General features: G+C 38.1%; 1 protein-coding gene across 8 annotated transcripts in view; it reads right to left on the bottom strand.

The window, feature by feature from the left end:
- The window catches only part of NLGN4X (neuroligin 4 X-linked), a 301233-nt gene that overhangs the window by 116210 nt on the left and 163487 nt on the right, over positions 1 to 21536 (bottom strand). For all 8 annotated transcript variants that reach the window (XM_059158040.1, XM_059158041.1, XM_059158046.1 and 5 more), the window contains one exon: positions 2834 to 2986. In XM_059158040.1, coding sequence (XP_059014023.1) covers positions 2834 to 2986 — 153 coding nt within the window. The remainder of the gene's footprint in view (positions 1 to 2833; positions 2987 to 21536) is intronic.

Genomic DNA, 21536 nt, shown 5'->3' on the forward strand with positions numbered 1-21536 from the left:
AAATTCTGATGAAATTTGCTGCCTTTCTGAAGATCACTTCTGAAGGCTCACTTCTGCCTCATTCTGAAATCTATGTTAACTCCATGCACCAGCCCCTGCTTGTACCCCAGAACTCCTCTTGTTTGAACCCTCTCTTTGGGGTGGGAAAACAGCATTAGTTACACCATAAAAAATAATGATATCCAACAGCGTCTTTCCATTTCTTCAACAGGAAAAGAGCATTTATGCACTAACGATGTTTTAAAGAAGAAACACAATATTTCAACATTCTGCTCAAAACATATCGACTCATCTCAAAAGCACTAATTAGGACGTCCGTCACCACGTGGGTTGAGCGGTCTTATTTGATCATCGCTTTAAATATCTGGATCCCCGTCATTTAAAAATAATTCTCAAGACTGAAAAGAGGGACTTCCTTAAAGCTAGCGTGTGTGCCGGGGACAGTTTTCAAGACGACCAGAGCTCTAGCGGGATCCGTGTGATGGAGATCAACTAAGTCACATTTGAGAATCTCTACGGCCCGTGTATAATCAGCAAAGTTGGCACACTTCACCCCAGCAAATAAAAGGGCGTCTGTGGTGTTCTTAGGGTCTCCACAGTAGCTCATTCGTGGAATGTAAATAGACTGGCATAGAAATTCTAAATTGATTCTTTGATTTCTCAGTCACCCATTACAGCTCTGTTATGTACCGTGATTTCTTTCTTTCTTTTTTTTTTAACCCTCCGTTGCCAAATTTTTCAATGGGAAAGATTCAAATTTCGAAAGATTTCAAATTTGAAAAAAAAAAATGCCAAAAGATTTCAAATTCGAAAAAACTTCAAATTTTTCAATGGGAAAGATGCTAAAAGCAAACTTCTTTTCTTAAATTATATATATATGTATAATTATATATATACACATATATATATAATTCATATGCATAATCCCTATAACATTTTCTTAAATTATATATATATATATATGTATACATGTACATATATTTATATATGTGTTTGTGTGTGTGTGTGTTTGTGTGACTCACCCTCATAGCATTTTCCAGATCTGCACATTATTTTACAAACTGGCCCAACTCATCAGAGATCTTCATGTCAAGATGCATACTACAGCTTGGCCTGACATGGGGAAAATCAATTTCCCTTGAAATCTAACCTTTTAAGGGAACATCACCACATCACGCATGCAAGAGAACATTTTGGTACTGCAAGTAGCAAGAACTTGTGCAACGTCCGTTGCTTCATTCAGAAAACAGACCCCGGCGCTCCTCCTTGGTGGGATGATATTACACGGGGCCCCACACACTGCCCTCTTTGAAAAGGCTCTGCTCAGGGCTCCAACGCTGTTGTTTCCTCTCTCCACCTCTTTGTTAGAATGGACCTTTTGTTAAAGATCAAGAAACACGATTTCCTGTTGCAAGCACTAGTAGCCAGAGGGGCTAGCCAGAAGCTGCTGGAAAAGACACACACACACACACACACACACACACACACACACAATCAGTGCTACATGAGATTAACTAAAATGATTCTACCAAGATCTGGCTCATAAGACCTCTGAAAAAAGAAGAAATAAAATCACAAAATGTGTGGACTCTTGAAGCTAATGCTTTTTATTTCCTTTAAAGGAAACAAAACAAAACAAAACACACACAAAAAAACAACAAGGAGGAATTTCGAAGGCTTTCTCCATGCTCCAAAAGGCACAACTTTGCAAAACATCTGTGGGCGACTTGTATTTCTAAATTAGAAATGCAATTCTACCAGTCACCCCGCTCCAGGGGTCTGCAACAGGTGAATATTCCACATGTAAATGAAAAAAAAAATGTTCAAAATAAAATTAAAACATCAAGGCGAAAACAAAATACTCTTGCTAATTTTGCCCATTTGGAGAGAATGTTCTCATCTGTAATTTTTGTTTCAAAAGCTTCACTGTGTCCTTTTTTTTTATTATTTTACTGTAAACCACACTGCACTGCGATATCCATGTTTCCCTCTGTAGAATCACACTGCGAAAGACTCAATTTCCAACACCACGTTTATGTACTGTTGTCTTGAAAACATTTTTACCCACCCCTAGGAATATCAGTCATAAAACATACAACAAGCAGACAAAATTGCCAAAGAATGTAAATCTGAAAATATCACCCCCTACCAAATACGTATTTTTTTCTAAGCTCTCCACTGGGGAAAAATGAAGGAAGCCTCAGAAAATGGAAAGCTACCTACCCTGCTGAATTTCCATGAACGTAGCCAGTGTCCTTTTATGGTAAATCATAAACTATTGCAAAAATTCAACCAAGAGCTGAGCTCCATTGTGTGCAAACACAACGGTCCTTGTGACCTCACAGCAGGGGCCCAACACACACAGAAGATAATCAGTTAAGGAATTAGGTGACAAGTTTTCCAACATAGGAGAAGCTAAGTAACACACCTACGTAACCACAGAAGAAAGTCCATGTCTATGGCCATCACCACCTGTTACCAAAGGCTCACCATCCGCAAAGGTGTCCACTCTACAGAGCTGCGTGGCTTCCATGGTATTCTCACAACCCAACGAAAGAAGAGCACCTTAAATAGTTTCCTTTTACTTTGGCGACCTTGGAGCCTGCCATTGTCTGAGGAAGGACAGACAATGTAATTCAAGAGTTCAACAGCACCAAGCTAAAAAGGCAGACCGAGCTACAAACATTTCTTGCACCGTCCAGGAAGCACAGAGAAGCAGACCTTCATACACATCAGAGTAACATGGTTCTAACCAGTCAGTCCCCACACAACGGAAAGCAGTGCCCGTCTGTCACCGCGTCTGTCACGGCCTTGACACAACGCAATCACTTACCTAAAATGCCCAGCCGGTAGTTAATGGTTATCACGATGACATTGCCGTAGCTTGCCAGAACGCTCCCATCTATCATATTGCCGGTGCCCTCCATGTAAGACCCGCCGTGGATATAGACCATGACCGGCTTCTTACTGTTCTGATCATGGATGTCTGGAAAAAAAGCCAAGTAAGGAAACACAATAAAAAATCACACTGATTAATGGAGGCTCGAAACAAGGGACATGGATTACTTTTTCCTATTTTGGCTGGAATCAACCAGGTGTGTATTTTTGAGTTACAGACACATTCATAAGATTGCCTAAGAAAAGTGGTCAATGGGATGATATTTTCTAGTCCTAGGAATGGTACTTTGAGAAGCACACAGACATTTGAAGTCATATGAGTGCATCTGTCCATTGCTCTGTATATCTAAAACACTGAAATATAGAGAACTTAGATGAAATACTTATTTCCTGAACAGGGCTCAAGTCCTAAAAGCTGACTTATCGAGGAAACACATGGCATGATGTTTTCAGCTGCGAAGTAAGTGTGAAATCAACTTAAAAATGATCATTGATCTTTATGATGACTGCCCTCTTTATTCAAAGGTGAGCTTACAGGTTCATTTTCAACTTCACAATAAGCACACGAGACTAGCTGTGAGATTTCGATGCTCAATACGGGACAGAGGATGATGAAAACCAAAGAAAGGGCGAAAAACTATCAACAGAACAGAAATGAGTACCACTGAAAACAGAGCAAAACAAGATGCCCAAGCAAATGTGTTTGTTCTCATTTACGGGCTGCAGGCACAGCTCAACACATTTAACACGAAAGCCACGTAATAAAAACAACACAAGACTCCCGCCTCAAGATGGAATTTGTGAAATGTTACATATTTTCACAGAAGACTAGACACTCTCATTGTGATGTGCTACCAGTGGGTAACCTTGGTCATACCTTTGTTCCTTTACTGAGCAGTGATGTAAAAACTATGTTTTGCACTGGTCTGTGAGAACAGAAATTCAGAGACCCTGTGTCCATTTGTGGAAACCACTTTCTAAAAAGGTATTGATCACATAACCTGTTTAATCAGTCCTTATGCTTATATTGAATGTTTTGGAAGACTGACCTCAATGATATTTATTTCAGAATCTCTATGCATTTATAGAGATATATACACATAGGTGTGTGTCAATATTTAAATACCTACATGTTATCAAAAGAAACCCAAATGTACCCATATACATTTATTTTCACCTTTTTATCAATCAAGGTTTTTTTTTCTTCTCTCCTAATTCACCAAGACGCTTGTGAAATATCAGAAAGGAGTTTTAAGGAAATGAACCACTATCATTTAGATGGTGGCTGCTAATAAAATAAATTATGATCCCAATGTCAAAATGAGTTCATTGGCTGCCACACTAAGGGCAAGCAGAAGGCTCACAGTCAAGTACAGGAAAGAGTATCATGGCCCCGTGTTTCTGCAGATACTTATTCTCTCAAATAAAATTCAAATATAGAATAAAAGTCCCTTATTCATCATGTAGGCATCATGTGCTATGTGGAATTTTGAAAGACCCAGCTTTCTGGAAAGGTGTGCTCTTTTGCATGACTTATTCCTCTCTCTCTCTGGATCCTGATTTAGTGGATTTTCTGTCATTTCTTTTTTCAGTACATGCTGTTGGCTACTCCACTGTGGAAAAGGATTAAGTACGGATTTTGAGGACTATCTGAAGGGGTTTCCCTGGAAAAAATGCTAAGCTAGTATCTCTGAACTTTCCAAACACATAGCACAAGATTTTCATGAACTTGAGGGAGGAATAACAAGATGTCCTCTTAATACAAAGTAAAAAAAGAAAAGAAAAATCACAAGTGATTGCTTTCAGTGAAAATTAGGGGGGGGGGGGTTATGGTAAGGAAGTTGCATTTCAAGCATTGGGAAAACAGGTCCTAAGTATCAAATAGAAATGCACTAAAAAGAAATACAGAACAAGAGGCAAATTATCCTCCTGGCTGGTGCAACAGAACAAAGAAAAGGCTTGGGGTTCAGTTAATACATTTTTTTTCTTCTTTTTATGTGATCTGATGGAGTACTTTTTAAATTTTGTTTTGTTTTGTTTTAATACATTTGTGAATTCTGTTAAAACGGCAGGCATTCCGAGGCCGTCTGCAAAGCAGATGAAGGCTGGCGGAGTCAGTGCAGGGTATGCTACCCTAAGGCCATCACAAAGGATCCTGCAGACGGACATCTGACGTATGGACAGCCTTGTGAACACAGGGGAATGACAACAGCAGCAAAATAATAACAAAGTGAAGAGAAGCAGGCATGAAAGCAACATCGGCCAAACTTCTTGGACTGCAGTTGATTTAGAAAAGAGGTCAAAGACAGCAGCGCCAGCTATCGCTGAGAGGTTGCTGCCTGGCGGCGAGAACTCACCAGCCTCTTCACTGCTTTACGTTGCCTGTCAGCCCCAAACCTGAACGTCCTTCAAGGGCCTTTGTCTTCTAAAGAAAATAAATGGAGGTCCGTGCATTTCGCTCCTTGGATGGCAGTTACATACTTCTTACCCATCATACGGAGCCTGCACAGGAACATGGCTGGGCCTTTTCGTTTCTTTGAAACCACTGATTCTGCTGAAGGCATAGAAATACCTTGTGGTTCCTTCTCGCTTAGAGGCCACTACCTTCCATATTGTCAAAAACATGAATTTACTTCTGGTGGCGAGTCTGTCCCGTAACATGGGATCCTTCACAAAGCAACTTTCCATAGCAACCAAACATGTGAGGGGGGTGAATGGTGAAAAAAAGAGCTGCTAAACAGCAGCCCTCGGAGAAACAACATCTCATTAAAATACTTTTTCATGTATTTCACTGTGAGCCAGAGAAGATTCTTTGAAGCCTATTTTTAAATCCAAATATTTTTTTAAAAAAGAAAAAAAAATAAAAAGAAACCAACAAAAGCTCAAATGCCAGACACCCAAAAAGTTGTACAAAGGTGTCTCTCAGAGTTTGGCAGCTTGTAGACAGAATTAAGAAGACCAAAGGTCCAAAATACAATAGAACTTAAAAAAATATCCTTTGGAAGGAAGAAAAGAACATATACATGCATGTTAGGCATGTTCTAAAATTTCATTTTCTCTTCTTACGACCAAGCCAAAAAAAAAAAAAAAAAAAAAAAAAAGAAGGAAAAAGAAAAAGAAAAAGATGGGCTTCCTTGTAAATAACATTTTTTTTTAAATTCACTTCATATTTAGAAATATTTATACTTCTCACAGGTGGTTTGCATTCATGTACAGGGTCCTTGGGACTAAAAGGGACACTGGTTTCCAAACAAGAAGAAAATAAAGAAGCACACAGAAGTGTACTTGTTTCAGAGAAGGGGAGGAAAAAGGGACGGAAATTAAAAAAAAGAAAAAAATAGAGAGAGAGATTAAAACCATGCATCAGGGTCGAGCTTTGAAAAAACAAAAAATACCTTCATCTTCACCACGGTCATTACTGGTTATATCATCTGCGTTTTTCTTTGTGTTGGCTCCTGGGTCATATTGAGAAGGAAAATAAAGGGAAAAAAGAGAATTCAAAAACAACAGGTTTGCAAAAAAATCAGAAGAGAGAGCGATACTACCCAGTAAAAGAAAAAAAAATATGTCACACAAAAAGTTGAAAGTTGTTACATTTGGATTTCAAAAAAATGAGATAGGGCAATGCAAAATGCATAAAAACATAAAGATGTCAAAAAGAACAAATTCAAAATGTTACTTGCAAAAAATGTGCTCTATCCTGTGAAAATGCAGTTTGGGGGTTAAAATGATAAAACTGCAAAAAAAAAAAAACAGAGCTAATGTGAGTTTGAAAAAAAAACAGAAAATTAAATTATTAAAAAGGATTTCCCACATTCTTAAAAGAAATGCATATGAAGTATCCAATGTTCCTCTAATTTTAATATGTGACAATCTACATAAATTCATGAAATGTCACCAGTACACTTTTGTTAGGACATTCCATAACGTAAGAGAAAACACATTTATGTAATAAACATGGAAGGACTTTCAATAAAATACTGAAAATTGGCATTCATTTCATGCAGAAGAACTTAACACAGAGCATTTCAAATCCAAATCAGAAATGTCAGTTTGTTAGTGTAAATCAGGACAGTCACCTCTCCCCAGTGGTTAGAGAGCTATTACCCAGTCCTGGTTCCCACTTAGTATAAAAAGAAAACAACAACACAGCTGCCATTTTCAATAAAGTTTTCTTAAGACAAGAGAAAACATTAAACATCACATTCTCTGTGTTTGAAACACTTATTAAATATTACTTTGGTGTCAATGCTCATTGAATTTAACATAAATAAATAAAATCACCTACCTTGATGATCTGGAACATAAGTTACCCTGAGAATCTCCAGGGAAACAAAATATGGGGCAGTGGGAGTATCCGCTCAACTACTCCCCAAAATACTCTCTTATACATTCTGTACATAGTGTGCCATTTTGGGTTTTCCTATTCTCAAGATACAACATGCTAAAACATTTCATATTGCTTGAATTGTTCGGTAAATTAGTTCAATTCTCTTCTTTTTATAGACAGACATGGCCCTGGGGGAATGTATATCCCAGATCCAGTAATTTCAAAAGTGCCTGAATGACATTCTTCTAGAAGTTCTGCTTAACTCAAAGAAAGTCATCGTGTTTCAAAACCAAGATCTGAAGTTGTTGTTTTTGTAGGTCAGTTATGGATTGCTTATTGTCCATTTTATATGGTTCAACAGTTCTTAGCTCACAGACCTTGGTGGTTGGGTGGGACATCTGATTTGCTGATTTTTGAGGCTTAACTATTCCTGCTATTCATAATTTCAAGCATCTAATATAAGGTCATTGAAGACAGCTACAAAGAGTTGCCTGAGACCCCTTGGAACTCTAAGCTACCGGTAATTCGGCCTCATCTACCTAGAAGTACACTTTTGTTGGAACCCACCTGTTCTCCTTACAACACATTCATTTCCAATCCCGTAGAAAATATCATGACCTCAATGTGTCAATGTCTTAAGAGTCATTAGCTTGATATGAAATTTATTTATACCCAACAATCCTACTGCATTGAAATATCTAAAAGAGAAAATGTTTTAAAAAAATCAAATGAGGTTGAGGGTCTTTGGGGTTGTTTTTGCCAGAGTTCATCAGTACAGAACCTATCTTAAAGCAAATTCATGGACTTGAATTTATGAGGAAATTGTGACCTTAAAAAGGGATGCCTTTCCTGAAGTAGACTACATGAATGATACACAAAACTGTTCTACAAACAAGTTCTCTCATTTCTGGAAAAAATAAAAATAAATCTGGGCACCTGGGCGGCTCAGTTGGTTAAGTGGTTGCCTTTGGCTCAGGTCATGATCCCAGAGTCCTGAGATCGAATCCCCAATTGGCTCCCAACTCTGCGGAGAGCCTGCTTCTCCCTCTCCGTCTGCCTGCCTCTGCCTACTTGTGTTCTCTCTCTCTCTGTCAAATAAATAAATAAAATATATTTTTAAAAAAATTCCTTTCATCCATGGAAGAAGACTTTATATAATCTTCTACAGAAACAGGTCACTAATGTCATTTAAAAAGAAAAAAAAAATTGGCTAGAAAAAAATCAAGTTGTCATCACAAAAGTCACAGGAGTGAGAATGTGATGATTCAGCAGATTTTTTCCAACAAAGTGTGTTCAAGTTTGACTCCCTCTTGTAACACAGTGTCCAGAACACACACACTCAACATGGGGAAGGCATTCTTTAACGAAGACCCCATACCGACACATGACCCTCCCCAGGAGCCCATTCTTATAATCTTTGTTTGGAGTCTCTTTTCTCTTCCATGTTGTGTGCTGTGTCCTGGACTTAGCCCAAAGGCCATTCTGCAACCCAGCTGTCAGGGAAGTGAAATGCCAGAACATTCTCCTAAGACCCACCTCTCCGTGCCCCCAGGCTCACCGTCAGGGTGCAAAATGAGAGTGATGTGAAATCCATCTCAGGCGGGATGAGAAGCAGTGCTCAGGGAACCATCCCCAACAAAAAGAGCCAAGTTCTGAGGATTAGTGATGCTTTCACAATTTCCATGACGGAGTTCCATCAAGAATAAAGTAGCAGTCTGGGATAACCTGCTGCCTCTTGGATTCCCTACCAAATTTCTGTTACCCAAAGCGTGACTTCTAAGAGCCTTACTGATGTATGGTTTACATACCATAAAACCAACTCATCAAAGCATAACATTTGATGGCTTTTTTATGGAGTTGTACAACCACCAGCTTCATCCAACTTTGGATCATTTCCATCAACCCGAAAAAGACCGTGTCCGACTGAAGGTTCCATGTTGCTATGCCCAGGGTCAATAATCTACTTTCTGTCTTTCTAGATTTGCCCTTTTGGGGTGTTTTGTATGAAAGATTTCATATCCTATGTCGCCTTTTGTGTCTGCTTTCTTTCTGTGAGTGTCATGTTTCCAAAGCCATGCATGCTATAGCAGGGGTCATTCTTTTGTAGGGATAAGTAGTACTCCACCGTATGGACACACCAAATTTTATTTCTCCGTTCATCAGTTGACGGGCTTTTGGACCAGCTTTGCTTGTCAGCTATTAGGAATAATGCTGCTTTAAACACTTGGGGGACAGTATTTTTGTTGGGATGTATGTTTCCCTGGCTTCTGTCTTGATATCTAGACATGGAATTGCTATCTTATAGGGCAAATTCATGTTTAAGGTTTTAAGAATCTGCCAAACTATGTTCCAAATTCGCTGCATTGTGGTGCATTTCCATGAGCCTGTATAGAGGGTTCCAGTTTCTACATTCTGGAGGCAAGCCGTGTTATTATCGGTTTGGTGATAGTCATCTTAAAGGCCGCGAAACAGGGTCTCCTTGTGGTTTTAATCCGCAGCTTGCTCATGAGGTAGCGATGTCCAGCATCTTTTCCCGTACCATCTTCTTTGGTGGGATGTCTGCTCGAATATTTTGCCCATCTTTAAAATTGGGTTCTCTGTCCCTTATTATTAGATTTTAAGTGTTCTTTCTATTTTTCAGTTGCAAGTCTTTCCCCACAAATACGACTTACAAATCTTTTCTCTCAGTCTGGGACCTCTCCTTTGGTTTTGTCAGTGGCGCCTTTTGAAGTGCAAAAGTTTAATTTTGACGAGGTCGACTTTATCAATTTTCTTCCAGTGCTTGTGCTTTTCATACCTAAGAAATCCTTCCTCAACACGAGACCCTGAAGATTTTCTCTTATGGGGGTTTCCTACACATTTAAGAGTTGTAGTTCTACACCTTTTAATTATTTGAGTTACATGCAGTGTATATGAGAGTAGGGTGGAAATTCATTGTTAGTATATAAGTATTCCATGGTTTCAGCACCATTTACTGCAAGACTAACTTCTCTCTCGTTAAACTGTTGAGATAACATTGCTGGAAGCTAGCTGGCTATAAATGGAGGACTGAATTTATTTTGGACTCTTTTAAGGAGATCCCTTCTGCATTTCTATCCACAAGAACCCCCACATTTCTTGATGACTATAGCTTTCAAATATGCTTTAAAACAGGGCAGGAGAAACTCTCCAACTTTCTCTGGCTTTTTCAAGATAGTTTCCTTATTCTAGATCCTTTGCCTTTCTACACAAATTTTCAAATGATCTTGTCAACTGAAGAAAAAAAAAAAAATCACCCAGAGATCTTGACAGAAATTGTTTGCCCAACCACAATTTTGAATTAATTGTAGATAGCAGAGTATGACCCAGAAACATAATTACATATCACCTTTAATGCACTATGTATATTTGATTTTTCACCTTTTTGTTCTTTTTAAATAAGCCATTGCTGTATTTTTTTTCCTCACAAATATAGCTAATTAAATCACCTCAACACCAACAGAGTTCTCTTAAATATCGAATTTAGTTAGAATCATGAACTATGGGGAAAAGGTTCTGCTGGAATTTATTCCAGAGTAAACCCATCTTGTGCATGCCAAAAAAGACATTTCAAAACCCATACACACCATGAGTTTCTTCCTCCCTCTCCACATGTACACCTTCCCTGAAATGCCAGAAAAATATTCCTTTACACCTAATAATTAGCCTCTCTATCAAACCTCTGTGGGGAAGTAGCTCTAAGTTTTAAAGAGAATATTTAAGCAACTTCAAACAAATATATAACTGTTCCATTATTAAAATTTAAGTGATTTTATAAATAAAATATCTCAATGTCCCTGGTCCTGATGGATGTCCATCATTTTTTTATACCTGTTCTTCTCATGTTCCTTTTTTTGTGCTATAACTTCATCATTTTCTAAAGTAAAACTACTAAAATGAGTACTTTCTATCCTAAATGGAAGAGAAATACTTTGTAAAGAATTCAGAAAAGGCAGAGCACAGTAAAGAGGAAGATGAAAATCCTCTAGATGCTGCTGTTAACATTTTGAGGCAAGAAAGTAATTTCCCATTTCCTCTTTTTAACTATCCATTAACTTTGTTGTCACTTATGTAGGCAAATCATCAAACACAGACATCAGATACTGTGAGGCAGTCACATTATTTATGCAAGAATAGACAGAAGGGATAGAACCTAGAAAACCTTTAGGATTATCACTCCTGGCATGAGATATTGTCCTGAAAATGTATTTACTGGTTCAAATTATTTTCTTTTTCTTTTTTTTTTTTTTTGTCTCTTAAGAGAGCAAATTCCAAGAGCAACTGAGCCTTGTTTTCCTAAATACAGAAAGAGTGTGTCGTTGCTAAATGCATTACTTACATTACAGAGGAAGCTGTGTAATGGGTTATGGGGGAAATAAATGCTTTCCTGGCCATCACAGATGGGTGTGTGATTGATTAGTTTGTCACTCACCCCCCTCAGAGGAATACTTTTTTCATCTTCTAATTCAATAATGGGTTCATTTCACCAGTAAGCTGAACAGGACCCGCCCATAACAAACGGCCCATGCCTCATGACTTAATTCACTGGTGAACCCATTTCTTCTGCAGACAGGTATTGACATGTTAAATATGGTAGCCTTGAACACCACTGGCCATACCCAGAATAAATACTCCACACATCAACGTTAACATGTTGTAACATTGACTTGAATGGGATTAACTCAGTGAATCTGAAACAACATGAAACACAGTCTTTGGGCTTCATCAAAAGCCATGTGGACTTTAGACAATGGTCTACCTACAGAAAAATCACATTCTGCATTTGAAGGACTCACCATGCATGATCTAGGCTTCATTTTTTTTTTTTTATTTTTTTGAAATCAAAACATCTGAACAAGATGAGATCTCATTCCATGAAAATGTGGGCAAGACTGGGAAGCCTGTCAGATACAGCCTTCAAGAAGAGGCTTCCCCACACCAGCATTTGGAATCCCTCCTTGTTACATGCCATGGCTACGTTGGGCAGGAAGGTCTACCCTGGGAACTGAAGGGCATCTATTATTAATGTGGAGGGAGGGTTTCTGGTGATCCGAAACCCTTAGGAAAGAGAACATGTGAAACGGAGAGCATGAAAATGGATTTCTTTCAACTCATCAGGAGAGTTGTCCTTTGAAAAACCTTTGGAAAGGCATCCCAAAATCTGAAGACTTCGGCTCCACGACACACGAAGGGGTATGGGAATGTGAGTTCCATACTGTGGTCTGGAGGTCAAGAACCTATGATTCACCCTACAGATATTTATTATGCGATTCAGATGTTCTTGATGTCCTCCTAATTATTGTGAATTTTACTACAGCAAAATATTATCTTGGGTTGTTCCTTCAGGAAAATTGAAGTCATGTGTTTGTGACTGCAGTAAAGGCAAAGACTAATTCTTCATTTTCTACCTGTTTCAAAATGTCTCATTTCAATAATGGAAATAATAGGAGGGTTTCTTTTTTTTTTTTTTTTTTTAGTTCTTTTGGTATGTTTTCTTCTTTTTGTCTGACTGGCTTGGGAAGACATATTGAGAGAAATATCAATAATATTTTTTTTCTTTCTTTAAGAATTAGGAAGAATTGTTTTCACCATTTCTGTGGTAGAAAATCAAACTCAGTCTAAAAATATATAGGTCTGTGATATATGTTTGTATTTTTTATTAAAATCTCAAAGCACTGCATGGCCATACTTGAGCATTTTTTGTTGTGAATTTGGTTATTGAAATGTTTCTGTTCTTAGGAATAAAAAACAAATCCTATTAGATTTGAGTCTCTCCTTTTTATTAGAAGGTTCAGTTGATAGACTATATTACCTCCTCATACCATCTCTAAGAGCTTGAGATTAAATCACAGTGCATTTAAAACCTACAACAAATTTAATATTGGCTTATGGTCCATGCTTTTTCTGCACCTGCATTTAGAAAACTCATGTTGAAAATGAAATTGGCTTTTATTTTCCTGAGATTGCTCCAGAAATGCTGTATTTAAAAAATGATAAACCTCGGTAGGTGTGTATGTAGGTATGTTGGTATATATATAATTACGTATATTCATTCTCCATGCCAAGAGATTCTGGAAGATCTTGAGTTCTTTGGCATGGTTTTAACTCTAATAAAAGGTTCCTTTAGTAGTCAGAACATAGATGTCAGTGATGGGATGCATCTCTATGCCAGGAAATTTGGGTTGTGGTCCAGGAATTAGAGGGAACTGGAACATTTGTCTTCTTGTCCCTTTGCTGTCAACATAGAGGAATAAACTGAGAACATCTCAGAGTGCTCAGTTGATGGGCCACGGTTTCTTGGTCTCTCTTTTCAGGGAGAAACTCAGGGATGTCATGAACCAAACAAGAGAAATGTCAAGCAGGAGTCACACTTAAGGGAAATGTCTCTCATGTCTTTTTCAGTGTGTTATGTTCCCTTGACACCTTCTGGATGAAGGACTTTGTGATTTGCTCAAAATATCCCATGCTCCTCTTACAGGAAAGTACTGTGACATCCCCAGCTGCTAACACACCAGTTTGGGCCAACAAAATGTGAGTGGAAGAGCTGTATGACACTCACAAGCTGACACACTGTGAGGCATCTCATTTCTGCCATAGTCTTCCCCCTCCCTCTATGAACCAGACCAGCATGTCCCAGATGGAGATCACCTCCTTCAAAGTCTTGGTTTTGGAAAGAACAGGATCTAGAGAGCAACCAGTCATCCCCAAATGGACACAGATGTCATAAAAGGGAAAAAAGCTTGGGTTGTTGTTGCAAGACTCTTTTGTTTAGCAGCACAACCGAGCCTAAGTTGACTGTTACAGCCATTTGCTTTTGTTCCATGAGGTACACATTCACACACACAACACACTCACATACATACATACTCAAGAGAGGCACACAGCCTCCTAAACATCCCAACATACACCTCGATCCAACAAACCATTTGAGACCACAGATGTCTCTGGCTCCCCAGTGTACTTGAAATTGGTAAATCAACACCAACATGATAGTTTCCCCTTTGGGTACATGTCTGCCTTTATAGAAAATTACTCTTCTTTTGGGTACTTAGCACTAACTACTATGTGACTATACAGTGCTTAAAAAAAATGAACATCAACAAAATTCACACCTACATATTTATGGTGATTAAGCCAAACACTATCATGAGTATACCATAAAATAATTAAGAGAAGGAAGGGGCCCCTTTTTTCTCTTAAGGTGGCTTAACTCAGTTAAGGGATGACTCTTGATTTTGGCTCAGGTTATGATCTCAGGGTCATGATACCCAGCTTGTGCTCAGCAGGGGGTCTGCTGGATATTCTCTCTCTCTCTCCCTCTACCCTTCCTCCACTCATGCTCTCTCTCTAAAAAATCCATAAAAATTAATGAAGATGAAGAAAAAAACAAACTATTTACTTCAATCACCAGGGATTTCCTGAAGAAAGAGCTTAAAAGAATATACAGAAAAGTCACACACAACTTCAAATCAGCTGGTTTTCTGCTAACACACGAATGTTGTTTTGCACAAAGCCATAAATATTGGCTCATATGATTACTGGAAGTAGTATTATTTTTCATGGTTCCCCATACATTTGCTACACTTTTCTACTTCCCATATTTTGCTCATGCAGCCGTTTCTTCCTAGCTTCTGAGACTATGATTGATCTAACCGCCCCTCCCCAAACTTACTCTTTCCCTTTAACAGCCTTTGAACACCCACTCCAGGGACCAACAACTCAAGGGCATGTCCCCCAGCTTCCACTCCTCAGAGCAGAACTTCTTTCTTTATTAATGTATCCTGCAGGGGCTGGGGCTGGGGGATTCCATTGGGTATCAGAGAAGGGAAATATGGTTGATGTCTGCATTTTTTTGCTGCTTTTTTTTTTTAATAAACTTTTCAATTTAGAGAAAAAATTGTATAGAGACTTGCCCTCTGCCTCACACTCAATTTCCTCTAGTATTAACATCAAACATGAGTCTGGTACATTTGTTATAATTAATGAGCCAATACCTACACGTTATAACTCACTAACGTCTGTAACTTATTCAGATTTTCTCAGTTTTTGTTTCATGTCCTTTTTTCGTCCACATTCCGTTTCAGTCCTCATGGCTCCTTAAGCTCTTCTCAGCTCCAAGAGTTTCTCAGAGTTTCCTTGTTTTTGATGACCTTGACAGTTTTAAAGAGCTCCTCTCCAGAAATTTCATAGGATATCCCACAGCCAGGTGTTGTCTGGTTTTTCGTGATTCCATGAGGCTGTAAAATTTGGGGAGAAAACCCACAGAGGTCAAGAGACCTCCTGATCACATCCTATGAAAGGGGCACACTTGTCACCTGACTCAACACTGCTGGTGTTGGTCTTAAACACCTGGCTGAGGTGTGTTTGCCAGATTTCTGCACTGTAAAGTTATATGATCTCTGTCCCTCTCCATATCATACTCCTTGGAAGGAGGTCAACATGCACAGCCAAACCTTAGGAGTAGAGGTTGAAGGAGACAATCTATGTACACTGAGAACATGGTCTGATACATGACAAGAGGGGATGAAGTTTGTAGGTCCAATCGAGAGTAATAATCAGCTGACCTTTTAATAAGGGAATGACCCAGAATTATCCAGATGGGCAAGTGTAATTAAAAGTGGATTCAGAGTCATTGGAAGACGGGGTCATCAACCAAATAATGCAGGTGTCCTCTACAATTGAAAAAGAAAGACAAGGAAGACACTTTCCCTTAGATCCTCCAAAAGGAATGACATCTTATCAAAGCCTTGATTCTAACCCTGTGAGATCCATTTGGTCTTTTTGACCTCCAAAACTGTTGTTTTAAGCCACTAACAATGTGGTGATTGATTATAGCCAAAATAGTAAATTCATAAACCCTGTTTTATTTATTCATTTGGTCGCCTATGTCCATGTGAGGTTATGGATATTTATTTTACACTTTGAGTTATAGGAAATCTGGCCCTTATTTTGTTTCTCAAATTGTTGAAGCACTGGCCATTACTTAGGTAATGCTCTAAATGTAAAATACTCCCTAGCTTTATTAAACACATCTTGATAATCTCCAATTTACATTGATTTCAATATTATTATATATTTACATTAGCATTGTGTGACTTCAGAAAATAATACCTTGTGGTGATTGTAGAATGGAATTTCGATGGGATTTTCTTTAATACAACTGTTTAATCTCATAGCCTTAATGACTCTAAGCCAATCAATTCGTTCTATTATAAACCCATAAAGCATTTGCTTCAGGCCAAGATGTAAGCTTAATATCTCTCTAGGTGTTTACAGATTATGCTAAATGAGTTCCATTTTTAAAAGCATGTTATTTTGAGATCCACAGACAAAGTCACTACCAGCTTAATGATTTCATTTCTTTGGTAATTATATGCAATTTTAGGTATTTATGAAAATCTTTCCAGGTAATGTATTTTGGTTTATATTATTATTACTTTCAGTTTTAGAAATATGGAAGGATGAAATTCAGCTCAAAATACTTAATGGTAAAAAAAGAGTTAATAAGAAGGTGGTAAATAGTATTAATGTAATTTCAAATGCCAGAACTTCATGAACAAAACCCATTCTTGCTGCCAAGGTCTCCTGTACCCGCTGGTCTATATCTCAACCAGCATTTAAGATCTGGATAAAACCTCTTCTACTTTTGCAGGGTCCTCCCCTAAGAAATAACTTCCCACTATAGTGTCTAGATAGCTTCTCATGATGCAAAGTTCCCAATGGGAATACCCATAAAAACAAAGAAAAAGATGTGAACCTCAGAGGAAACCAAGAACAGCAGAAAACATAAGGCTACATCTGGTAGGTTTCTACTAACCCTAATAAGGAGCCTAAAAAGAGAGTTCCAACTTGCCCAAGGATCTCCTATGATACTACCACATTGGGAAGTGTTCCATAAATATGATAGGAAATGAATCAGGGAACATTTGGGACCACCCTGAATGCAGCTGTGTATCACAAAGAAGTGCCTGTCTATACAAACCAAAAAAACCTAAGAAATGCATTCCGATGTTGCCTGGCATTATTTCAGAAAATCTCTGCCTCCAACATCTCTAGGTATGTGTTCAAATTAGACAAAAGTTAAACCAGCCAAAACATACAGGTGAGAGAGTGGGTTAGTGCATGGAAATGGCCAGGAGGTATCTGCTGCAAAGGTAGACAATTCAGAAAAAGCCCTAGAAGCTCGATGTCACTTTCCACACACTCATCTAGTTCAGAGTATTCAAGTGTCCACAAACACTTAGAGTAACTACTAATGAATTAATACTTAAAGTCAACTAACACTTGCTTCATGTCTTAGGAAGGGACAGTGCAGTCTGGAGGAGTACCCTGTTGGAAATGAAATTTGAGGATCAGCTTAATGGGTCAACAACTACAAAGGATCTACATTGGTAAGGAGCCCCCAGACATGTATGCCGGCAGTCTGGGGCAGCCCTGTTGAGCGACAAGCACTCGTCAGACCACTGGCACAGGAAAGAATTGCTCACAGGTGCACCTGCTAGCAGATATCTTTGGTGGGTATACCCTGACTTGCCCAAAGATGAGGAAAGAGAAAAGAAGAAAAATTGTGTTTTTTATAGAGAATGCAATGGTATAGAACAAAAGATCACCACAGCCTTCAGAAGACGTTAAGGGAATACTTAGATAAACCACTAACTTTTTCTTATGGAGTAAAAGTAGGATGTAGTTTTTTCAGTGGAGAAACATAAAAAGAGAACAGCCTGAGACCGGAAGAAGAGGACAACCAGGTCAAGGGAGATGGAGAGATGAAGGAAGTATATATAGAGTGAACTAAAATGCACACTCTTTGTAAGGAAAATGCATAAACCCAAGCGTGCCTTAGATCTGAATGTAGGTAAAGGTACATGGAAAGACAATGCACCACAGTATTCAGGGGGAAACTAAGTGCACACTGCACCTTAGAACATCTAAGAACATCTGCACATTTGAACATCTTCATGTAAGGATACTTTGGAAGAGAACAACCATAACGAGAGAGGAACTTCAATAGAAAGAAACTCCATGATCAACCCCCGAAGTCACCTCCAGTGTAAAGACCATCAAATTTCCCAATGCAGAAAATCATGGGAAGCTCTATAGTAGAAGGGCACTTCAGATGGCAATCATACAGCGAACAAATTTACTGTAAGGAATCCAAGACGTATGGAAGATACATCTTCTGGTGACCACTCTGCTGAATAAAATGTTCATTTCTTTTAAAGGAAGACTATGTCATGAGCCGATAGGAATTGCGTTTACAATAGGGATGCTGAACATGGTTCATTAGAAAGGAAGGATGGTATTCCATGGGTCTCATGAACCATGGAAAGAGCAAATTCGAATGGATCTTACCAGATGTAAGATCAAAAGCAAACAAAGGATTCTAAAGATGGTAAATAATATTTGGCACAATTGATATGTTTTGTTAAGGGATTTAAGTATTTGGAATATTTACTTTGACAAGGAACCGTTCTATAATCCTGCCAATGAAGGTTAGACATATCCTTACATGGAATGTGTCCTGGGGAGTGGTGAACAATGGAGTTTCCACTAAAAGTACAGGCAAGGAAATGATGTCATGATCATCATTGTTAAAAATACAGCTGCAGGTTCTACTCGATATGTTAAAAACAAAAGTCATGAGAACTAAAAATATTCTAAAGGAGACACAATAAAGTCACTCCTGCATATGATTATCTATGCAGGGGAAAGTGATCCAGGACATGAGCTAAATAAATTAGGGTAGATGAGGTATTAGTTACGCTGGTATGCAATCAATATAGAAAATCAATTTTCATACCTATGAATATTAACATATCTAAAAAGAAAGCCTTTTCATATTAACAATAAATGGTCTGAACATACCTTATGAAGCATGTAAGGCATATTGTAGAATATAAAATATGAGATACATAAAAGTCTGGTCTATAATCAGAAGCTTTCGGTGGCAGAAATTTACTGTGTAACAATATCAGTATATTTTTTAGAAATAGCAAGATTTTTTGGTAACCACCAAATCATTCTAGTCTCAATTCTGAAAATAATATGCATGTGAATAATTTTGCCTTGAAGAAGGTAAGGGCAGTTCTTCTGGCCTTGTTATATTATTTGTTGTATTTTCAATAATTTCAGCCTGTGTATAATGAAGTCTTTCTTTGTAGAGAGTACCATTAACTAAATATTAGAAGAAGAGGAAAGCATAACAAGTTCATCTTCGGGCAAAATAAATTCTGGATTAATTAAATATTTATACTTACAGAGCAATGATTATATTTGTCAAAGTATGATACAATGTTTAGGTTAAGATTTTGACTCAACATATATTGATTTATAAAGAAAGACAGCATTTATTAATACAGATGCTGGCATTGTTGCATTATAGATACATATGCACATGTACATACATGAGTATACAGTCAGGTGTTATTGGGACATGCTCTGCGTATGGCCATGAGTATACACAGGCACACACTTATATACATACATATATATACATATATATGTATATTTTTATCATTTATTAAATAGTATACATTTATGTATATACATAAATATATAATTTAAAACAGTAAATAATAAAAGCAAATGTGCATAAAATTTATATATACATATTAATGAATATTAGAAATAGGCAGGAAATATATATGTGTATTTTATACAAAAACATACATGTATACTAAATATATATTTAATAAAGAATAACTAAGGAAGAATAACTAAGGAAGTATATATTTAAATTTATATATAATACATATATATTTTGTATGTATATTTATTTTGTATTCATATAGTATATATTTATCTTGTATATATACCTTATACAAATATGTAAAATATAAATATTTAATGAGTATTTATGTATTATATGTTTATGTATTATAACTATTTAAGTAATATGTAATAAATATATAAAATGTCATAAATTAACTATAATATATAAATAAGCCTTTGCATTTCATGTATACATAAGTAAAATAAATTTATATTATGTAAGTCTATGTAAATAAAGGACAAAGGAAGCTCTCTGACGATGAACCAAAGGACAAGTGATGTTGTGGGCATCAGCAGGGTTAGCACGTCAGCGACAGAAAGGAAATGCTAATAAGTCATAAGGAACAGAAGCGGGATGATGGGGAAGACAGACAGAAGCAGATACCCAAGGGAGCCAGAGCTGAGCCTGAAGATTGTATTTCTGAGTTACCAGCCGTGTCATTTTCAGAATAATGCGCAGGGAGAGTGAGACCCAGACACACAGCCTGGCAACCTAGCTTAAAATTACTGAAGCGAAGAAAAACAAAGAGAACCCCGAGCATCTAAATAGAAAACACAGTCTCCGTGCCAGAGCAGACCTCGTTGGAGGCCACAGTGCCTCCCATGGTCGCCCAGTGCAAAAGGAGGTAAGCCAGATCAAAGACATCAAAGGCTTTGCTGACTGTCCATACTGCACCCAAGGCCCCACAAGCCTGGCTGGGAATTGAGGCATGCAGACGTCCTCAACGAGGCAGGTGCTCGATTTCTCCATGAAGCCAGAAGGGCTGGCCAGCCAGAATGCTCCAGGAGGCCCATGGAAGAAGGATGATGAAGGCCCATGAAGCATGATAGGCTCTTCACGTGCCCTTTCCTGGTGCTCCAACCCACTTCTGTGCACTTGGAACGACCTGTGCTCTGTCCATCCATGGGCTTGCAATAAACTCCTCAAACACCTTTAGGGTGATGACACGCACACACACAAAAATCTCTCTCCCCTGAGAATTCTCTGCAGTGCCAAGTGGAGATGAGGATGAAGCAAGATCTATCAGGTTCTGGTAGAAAACCTTTCCTAATCCATTCTTTTAAGAAGGTATTTTCAGAGACAAAAAGGACACAAGACTACGTCCTCCCTGACGCCTCGTAGAGTTGCTAGGAAGCAACACCCCAATCATCTAATACATCAAGGACAATTAAACTCCATGAAGCTCAGGAATACAAGGAGGATGAAGTCAGAATAAACATTAAGAATAGGGAAATTGTGGCCCAGAAGAACTAAAAATTATACACAGATAAATCACCACTTAGGATATCTCCTTTATATAAATACTAATCACATCAATGGGGGCTTCACCTGATGACCTGATCACCTCCCAAAGCCCCCACCTCCTAATACCATCAACTTGGGGGTTAGCCATTCCACCCATGAAATCTGGGAGAACACGTTCAGACCATACCAGATGCTTAGACAATGTTTATGTGCAGGACTTCATTTCATAGGATGCCTTGTTTCTCCTTTCATGACTATGTGAAATGCCCATGT

Source organism: Mustela lutreola, chromosome X (genome assembly GCF_030435805.1).
Source record: "Mustela lutreola isolate mMusLut2 chromosome X, mMusLut2.pri, whole genome shotgun sequence".
NCBI classification, from domain to species: Eukaryota; Metazoa; Chordata; class Mammalia; order Carnivora; family Mustelidae; genus Mustela; species Mustela lutreola.